At 40.4% G+C, this 8,911-nt stretch overlaps 1 protein-coding gene across 1 annotated transcript; it reads right to left on the minus strand.

Moving 5' to 3' along the window:
* Window positions 1–6,869: 6,869 nt before the first annotated feature.
* Window positions 6,870–8,462, minus strand: LOC107770377 (uncharacterized). Its single transcript, XM_075254556.1, has 3 exons — window positions 8,296–8,462; window positions 8,032–8,157; window positions 6,870–7,188 (listed from the first exon to the last, which is right to left on the minus strand). Exons 1-3 carry the CDS (start codon window positions 8,357–8,359, stop codon window positions 7,043–7,045), a joined length of 336 nt encoding a protein of 111 aa, XP_075110657.1. The 5' UTR covers window positions 8,360–8,462; the 3' UTR covers window positions 6,870–7,042.
* Window positions 8,463–8,911: the final 449 nt, after the last annotated feature.

Here is an 8,911-nt window from a genome sequence, read left to right on the forward strand (position 1 = left end):
TATCACCCAATATGAGACTAGGTTTATTGATTTGGCTCATCATGTTCTTCTTATACTCCCCACCGCGAGAGAGAGAGAGAGAGAGAGAGAGGGTGAGGAGGTTTATTGAGAGACTCGCTCAGCCTATCAGATTGCATATGGCTAAGGAGTACGGGAGCGAGATTTCTTTTCAGGAAGCGACTAATGTGGCTAGGCGAGTTGAGATGGTTTTAGCTTAGGTGAGTGGTCAGGGGTATGATAAGAGGCCTCATCATTCTTGTAGGTTCAGTGGTGTCTCGTCTTGAGGTAGGGATTCCTTTGGTAGAGGTCATCCTTACAAGCCATTTCATTCAGCACTTCAGACTTCTCACGGTGTTACAGCTGGCCGTGGAAATCATAGGTAGTATTCTGATCAGCTAACCTACAGTGCACCATGAGCTCCTATCAGTGCACCTCCGCTCCAGTGGTTACTTCGGCCGTCAAGGTCAGTTTTAGGGTCATCATTCTAAGTAGCCAAAGTTTTGATATATTTGTTGCGATCCGAGGCACATTGCTATATTTTGCCCTCGAGCCTCGAGCAATTCTCAGCATCAGGGTTCTCGTGCCATGGTTCCAACACAGGGTGTTCCACCACCCGCTAAGGAAGCTAGAGGTAAGGGGCAGGCCGCTAGAGGTTGAGGTTGAGGTGTTAGAGGTGGTGTCAGGCCGCTAAAGGTGGAGGCCAGCCAGTAGGAGGCCGTCTTAGGGATGTTGTTAAGAGTGGTGGGGCTTAGCCCCGATATTATGCTTTCCCAGCTAGACCTATGGCTGAGTCCTCCAATGTAGTTATCATAGGTACTGTTCTGGTTTGTGGTTGAGATGCTTCAGTTCTATTTGATCTAGGGTCTACATACTCTTATGTGTCTTCTTATTTTGCTTCCTATTTTGTTGTGCCTCATGATTCTTTGAGTGCTCCCGTATGTGTGTCCATGCCGATGGGTGATTCCATTATTGTAGATCGCGTCTATCGTTCGTGCGTTTTTGTTATTGGGGGTCTTGAGACTAGTATAGACCTCCTGCTTCTCGATATGGTTGACTTCGATATTATTTTGGGGATGGATTGGTTGTCACCTTATCATGCTATATTAGAATCTCATGCGAAGACTGTGACCTTAGCTTTACCGAGGTTGCCTCGATTGGAGTGGAGATGGACTACTGGTCATTCTACCAGCAAGGTTATCTCTTATATGAAGCCTCGGCGTATGGTCGAGAAAGGGTGTTTGGCTTATTTGGCCTATCTTCGTGATTCTAGTGCTGAGTTTCCTTCTATGGATTTTGTGCCAGTAATTCATGAGTTTCTAGAGGTATTTCCTGCAGACCTGTCGGGGATGCCACCCGACAGGGATATTGACTTTTGCATTAATTTGGCTCCGGGCACTGACCCCATTTCTATTCTGCCATGTCGCATGGCCCCGCAAGAGTTGAAAGAATTGAAGGAACAGTTGCAAGACTTGCTTGATAAGAGCTTTATTAGACCTAGTGTCTCACCCTGGGTGCGCCAGTGTTGTTTGTTAAGAAGAAGGATGGATCGATGAGGATGTGCCTAGATTATCAGTAGTTGAACAAAGTCACCATCAAGAACAAGTATCCATTGCCGAGGATTGATGATTTATTTGATCAGCTTCAGGGTGCCAAAGTGTTTTCGAAGATCGATTTGAGATCTGGCTACCATTAATTGAGGATTAGGGCATCCGATGTCCCTAAGACAGCTTTTTCGCACTCGGTATGAGCATTATGAGTTTTTAGTGATGTCATTTGGGTTGAAAAATGCAGCATTCATGGACTTGATGAACCGGGTGTTCAAGCCCTATCTTGATTCCTTTGTAATTGTCTTCATTGATGATATTTTGATCTACTCTCGCAACCGAGAGGAGCACGAGCAACATCTTTGAGTCGTTCTTCAGACTTTGAGAGACAACTAGTTATATGCTAAGTTTTCAAAAGTGAGTTTTGGTTGAGTTCAGTGGCATTCTTGGGTCATGTTGTATCAGCATAGGGTATTCAGGTAGATCCTAAGAAGATTAAGGCAGTCAAAGACTAGCCCAGACCCATATCAGCTACAGAGATCTGGAGTTTCTTGGGCTTGGCAGGTTATTACCGTCGATTTTTGGAGGGGTTCTCATCTATAACAACACCAATGACCAGGTTAACCCAAAAGGGTGAGCCATTCAGGTGGTCGGAGGGGTGTGATGTGACTACGGCGCTAGTGTTGGTATTGCCCACAGGTTTAGGGCCATATACAGTATATCGTGACGTATCCCGTAGTGGACTTGGTGCGTTGTTGATGCAAAATGGCAAGCTTATTTCTTATGCTTCGTGGCAGTTGAAGATTCACTAGAAAAATTATCCAGTTCATGATCTTGAACTAGCAGCCATTGTACACGCGCTAAAGATTTGGAGGCATTATTTATATGTCGTGTTGTATGAGGTGTTCACGGATCACAAGAGTTTGCATTACTTGTTCAAGCAGAAGGAGCTAAATTTGAGGTAAAGGAGGTGGTTGGAGCTATTGAAAGACTATGATATCACCCTCTTGTATCATCCCGGTAAGGCCAATGTGGTGGCCGATGCTTTGAGTCTGAAGTCGGCTAGTATAGATAGCCTTGCATATATTTTAGTCGGTGAGAGACCATTTGCTTTGGATGTTCAAGATTTGGCCAACCAGTTCATGAGGTTGGATGTTTCTGAGCCTAGTTGAGTTCTAGCTTGTACAGTCGCTCAGTCTTTATTGCTTGAGCGTATCAAGGATCGGCAGTATGTTGACCCTCATTTGCTTGTCCTTAGGGACACAGTGCAGCACGGTGGTGCCAAGCAGGTTACAGTTGGAGATTATAGAGCTTTGAAGATGCAAGGTCGTGTTTGTGTGCCTAATGTGGATGGACTTTATGAGTTAATCCTAGAGGAGGCCCATGTTCCCGGTATTCTATGCTTCCAGGTGCCATTAAGATGTATGAGGATTTGCGGCATCATTATTGGTAGAGGAGGGTGAAGAAGGATATTGTTGCATATATAGCTCGGTGTTTGAATTATCGACAGGTAAAGTACGAGTATCAGAGATCTAGTGGTTTGCTTTAGAAGATTGAAATTCCTAAGTGGAAGTGGGAGTGTATCACTATGGACTTCATTGTTTGAATCCCATGGACCCAGAGGAAGTTCGATGCAACGTGACTTATTATGGATAGGCTAACTAAGTCGGCGCATTTCATTCCTGTGGCAGTTTCCTATTCCTCAGAGCAGTTGGCTGAGATCTACATCTGGTAGATCGTTCATCTTTATGGTGTGCCCCTGTATGTCATTTCTGACTGAGGTACGCAGTTTACCTCGCATTTCTGAAGGGCAGTTCAGCGTGTGTTGGGTAGGTAGATCATGTTGAGCACAACATTTCATCCTCAAATAGACAGACAGTCCGAGCGTACTATTCAAATTTTGGAGGATATGCTCCGAGCATGTGTTATTGAATTTAGAGGTTCTTGGGATCAGTTATTGCCGTTAGCGGAGTTTGCCTACAACAACAATTATCAACTCCCTATGAGGAATTACATGGTAGATGGTGTCGGTTACCGGTTGGATGGTTTGAGCCGGGAGAGGCTCGGTTGTTGGGTACAGATTTAGTTCAGGATGCGTTAGATAAGGTTAAGATTATTCAAGATAGGCTTCGTACAACTCAGTCCAGACAAAAGAGTTATGCCGACCATAAGGTTCATGATGTGGCATTCATGGTGGGGGAGTAAGTGTTGCTTCGGGTGTCGCCCCTGAAGGGCGTGATGAGATTTGGGAAGAAGGGCAAGTTAAGCCCTAGGTTCATCGGGCCTTTTGAGATCCTTGATCGAGTGGGAGAGGTGGCTTACAAACTTGCGTTGCCACTGGGTATATCAGCTGTGCATCCAGTTTTTCATGTCTCCATGCTTCAGAAGTATCACAATGATCCATCCCACGTATTAGACTTCAGCACCGCCCAATTGGACAAGGATTTGACCTACGAGGAGGAGCCGGTAGCTATTCTAGACCGGAAAGTTCGATAGTTGAGATCGAAGAGTTACCCTTCGGTTTGTGTGCAATGGAGAGTTCAGCCTATTGAGGCAGCTACTTGGGAGTCTGAGTCCGATATGCGTAGCAGATATCCCCATCTTTTCACCGACTTAAGTACTTTTCTATCTCCGTTTGAGGATGAACGGTTGTTTAGAGGTAGAGAATGTGATGGCTCAAAGGTCATCTTTTGTTTTAGAATCTAATTCCATGTTGTGAGGCCTTAAAAACTTCATTTTCATTCTCATCGATTTACGTGCGTAGTACGGCGCATTTCCGAAAAGCTTTTATGTGAAATTTAAGAAAAATAATGAATTTACCTTTAAAATTAATTAAAGTTGTCTTCGGTCAATATTTTTGGCAAATGGACCCGGACTCGTAATTTGGAGGTCCCGTAGGGTCTGTAGTAAAATATGGGACTTGGGCATATGCCCAGAATCGAATTCTGAGGTCCCTAGCCTGAGAAATGAATCTTTAAAGAAAATTATTTGCTGGAAAATATAAGAACTTTTAGAAATAGAATAGTGTGTGATCTCGTTGGTATCGGGCTCGTGTTATGGTTCCGGAGCCCGGAACAAGTTTGATATAGTATTTAAGTCGCGTCTTTGAAATTTGGTGAGAAACGGGACTGATTTGACATGATTCAGACGTCCGGTTGTGAAAATAAAAATTTCAATGTTCTTAAGGATTTCATGAGTTTTGGTGTTAAATTCGTTGTTTAAGATGTTATTTTGGCGATTTGATCGCACGAGTAAGTTTGTATGATGTTTTTAGACTTGTGTGCATGTTTTGTTTGGAGCCCCGAGGCTCAGGTGAGTTTTGGATAGGCCAGTTTGGACTTAGAAAAATCTAATGTTGCATCTGGTATCTCGCAATTGCGAAATCATGCTTCGCATTTGCGAGCTTCACAAGCTTGGCAATTGCGAGGCTTTTATCGCAATTGCGATGATGACCTGGGCCAGAATAGTTCGCATTTGCGAACGTATCTTCGCATTTGCGAAGTCATCAGGGAGGGCAACCATCGCAATTGCGACCAAAGGTTTGGAATTGCGATAGTAGAAGACATGCAGCAAGTTTGCATTTGCGATCTTTGCAATCGCGAAGCTTTGGTCGCAAGCGCGACATCTGCAACTGATCAAAACACAACTTGAGAGAGATTTCAACTCATTCTCTCAAATTTTCAAACCCTAAACTCCCATAGGCGATTTTCCAAAGAAGAGTTCTTCCCCAACTCGGGCCCGGGGTCGGTTTTTGACTTTGTGGGAAAATGTTGGAAAACCTATAATTAAGCATTGAAATTGAATTCTTTAGCATTTATTGATGTTATTAAGTTAATTATGATTAGATACAAGAGGATTAGAGGTGGAATCGAGAGGTAAAGCGGTAATTGAGGTTTGATTGTGGCCGTGGAATCGAGGTTAGTATTGTGGCTAACCTTAGCTCGAGGGCCTAGGTGTTGTTTCCTTATTTGCTACTTCTTTAGTTGTTAAGTATGACATATAGGTATGGTGACCAGTATCCATACGTTGTTGTAGGGTCATGGCATGCGAGTGAGTCTTATACTTGTGACCGTTGTGTTCCTTTATACGTATTGTTCTTCCTGAAACTAGTTATTACTCATGTTAAACAAGTCATACAATATTTTTCTTGGTTTTGGATATTGGTTGAGTATTGGCTCAAGTTGAGATTTATGTTGTGAAATAAAATAATGAAATGAAGTTATTTGATTGTGATGCCCTAGCCAGGTTGTTATTGTTTCGGTTGTGGCTCATGGTAAGGAAGAGTGATAAAGCACGAAGGGTGATGTCGTGCTCATTTCAATTTATGCATATGGTGAGGAAGGGTGATAAAGCACGAAGGGTGATGCCATGCACATTTACATTATTCATATGGTGAGGAAGAGTGATAAAGCACGAAAGGTGATGCCGTGCACATTTCTATTATTCATATAGTGAGGAAGAGTGATAAAGCACGAAGAGTGATGCCGTGCACGTTTCTATTATTGATTGCATGGTGAGGATTGAGAGTAAAAGCACGAATGGTAATTCCATGCATTTTCTGTTGTGTTTATTTGTTGTTATCGGTTCAAGTATTCTAGCTGTTTAGGTTCCTTTACCGTTGTGATTCTGTGTCGGAAACTCCATTGCATGTTGCCCCCTTCCCGTTTATTTCTATTCAGTTTTTAATACTTGTTATTCAGTTAGTATATTATTAACTGCATAGGTTTATATTCTTTGTCGTGTTCTAGCCTCGTCACTACTTTGCCAAGATTAGGCTCGGCACTTACCAGTACATGGGGTCGGTTGTACTGATACTGCACTTTGCAATTTCCGTGCAGATCCTGGTACAGGACCATACTGATCAGAGTTCGAGGTTGCTGCCTTCAGTCCACAAGAGACCCAAAGTAGATCTGTCGGCGTTCGCAGACCCTGGAGTCCCCTTCCCTCTATCTTAGTTCCTATTTTAATTCATTCGGAGAAACATATGTATTTTTCCTTTAAACCAGTATTTGTAGAAATTCTTAGACGTTTGTGAATTGTGACATCAGATAATTGGGGTAGCAATGTTTTAGAGTTTTGAACTGTTATGAAACTTCCGCACTTTATATCTGCATGGCTTTAGCTATTATTTATTACTATTTGGGTTAATAATTAATGCGTTAGAAAAGTATCGTTGGCTTGCCTAGCTTTCAAGAGTAGGCGCCATCACGATCCCGATGGTGGGCAATATCGGTCGTGACAGTTAGGCGCCATCATGACGGGTTGGTATTTTGATCGTGATAATTTTATATAAATCCCAAACACACCCAACATAATATACAGCTATCCAAGAAAAAACAACTCAAAATTAGGAGAAATATTTAAAAATACATTACCACATCATAGGTTCTTGAAGTTGATATATCTACATAATCATAATGATTGTTTGCGACCTCAACTTCAGTACAAATTTTATTCTAGTATTTTGTACGAACCTTAGTACAAATTTACTTTAGTAATTAAGGAATACACATGCCATGGGAACAAGGCCAGGAATCCGTGACACACCTGGGGCCACAACTTGCACCAATACAGTCGCTGTCAGTTTGACAACACCTAGTGTACAAACATCCAAGTTTTCTAGGACGACCAAAGTTGAAGGGTCCTGCATACATATAATTACAAGTCTCATAATACTCATACATTTATCAAAGCTACCACTAATTTGACAAAAAATAAAAATTAATGGTGACTCACTTATATTTGTGTGAATTCTATTGTAGTTAATTATTGGAACTTTACGAAATATAGTTTGAAAAGCTGCTGAAGTTTTTCCTTTTTAGGAGATAAATTTTCCTTAGAGCACCACACAAACACATACATATTTCAGTTTTCTTGAAAAAACTTTGTATTATGACAATAGCTGTTGTCATAAAAAAAATGTTCAATACTATGATTTAAAACTATAGATTCCTTTTACCTTCACTTATTCAAGATACACATGGTATACTACATTTAGAAAATTTCATTTAAAAATAGAACATGATATTAACTTAAGAAGTGAGAAGTTTAAATTCTTTGCACACACTAAACTTTGAGGGCTTAAAACTGAAAGTTTATCCCAATATACTTTATATATACGGATACATTTGTGCCAATTATTAATTTCTATACGTCCTATCATTAAATGATATTTATGTTTTTTGTCACCTTAAATTATTATATTACCACTAATTGATGATTGGGCCAAAAACTGATCAATTAGAACTATAAAAAGAGTCACGTACCATAATAACTTTATATGATCGATTAACATATGTATTAATCTTTTGAATGTAGAAAGTGGATCTTTCATGATCATGCTATTACTATTATGGTAGCTATTATATTGTCTAATTGATTAAAGAACAATTTGCTTGTTGTGTCCTACAAATGAGAAATGTATACTTAAAAGAATGCAATTAATGTAATATAGTACGGGAAAAAATAAGTTGACCAACAGGCATACCATAACGAGTCGCAACCAGTTGAACAAATTCATCAGCTTTTTCGGCGTCAAGGTCTTTTGATACCGGAAGTTGTAAAACATTCAACTCAGTCGACTTGACATCCTCAGTTGCCATAAGTTGTAAAGCTGCCATATTTGTAATAAAGTTTGTGTTAATTATTTTGATATCTAAAAATAGTCTCTTTTGATAATTGGGGTTGAAGTAGGGGGAGAAAGTAGTGAGAGAAAAATTCGAACATTTATATAAAATAAACTTATACTAACCAGATGCATAAAGCAAGAAGGCTAGAACCAAACAAAACATCGTTGGAAAACGCTTTCCACCCATTATGATCAATGAAGACAAACTACGATTATGAAAAAGAAGTTGCAACAATTGTATTGCCTTCGTGATAAATTTATAGGGAGAGTAACAAGTTTTTCTTTCCGTGTTGTCAGGTGTGGCAAAACGGTTAAAATAAAATAGTTAACCACCCATATTATTCACTAAAAATAAGTTGGATAATGAACTTTCTAAAAATGGGTCAAATATGGATAAGAACCATATTATCCATTTATAAAATAGATAACCAATGGGTCTAACTTTTACATTTGCAAAGCCTCAACTTTGGGGTTCTTCAAGTTAGGGAGATTAAGAATTCTCCCAAAAGTGATCATATGCAAGAAGTCATGGATAATATGGTTATCCATATTATCCGCCGATTAACCCATTTTTTTATCCGTTTTATATATGGGTCGGGTCGGATAATTTATCCATTTTTTCATTATCCGTTTTCGACCCGAATCATATCCGCCCCGCCCCGCCCCTTTGGTCCTCCTACTGGTTGTGTAAAAGGGAGTGGTTAATTGAATCTTAGAAAAATAACATTAGTATTATTAA

This window comes from Nicotiana tabacum, chromosome 6, assembly GCF_000715075.1.
Source record: "Nicotiana tabacum cultivar K326 chromosome 6, ASM71507v2, whole genome shotgun sequence".
NCBI classification, from domain to species: domain Eukaryota; kingdom Viridiplantae; phylum Streptophyta; class Magnoliopsida; order Solanales; family Solanaceae; genus Nicotiana; species Nicotiana tabacum.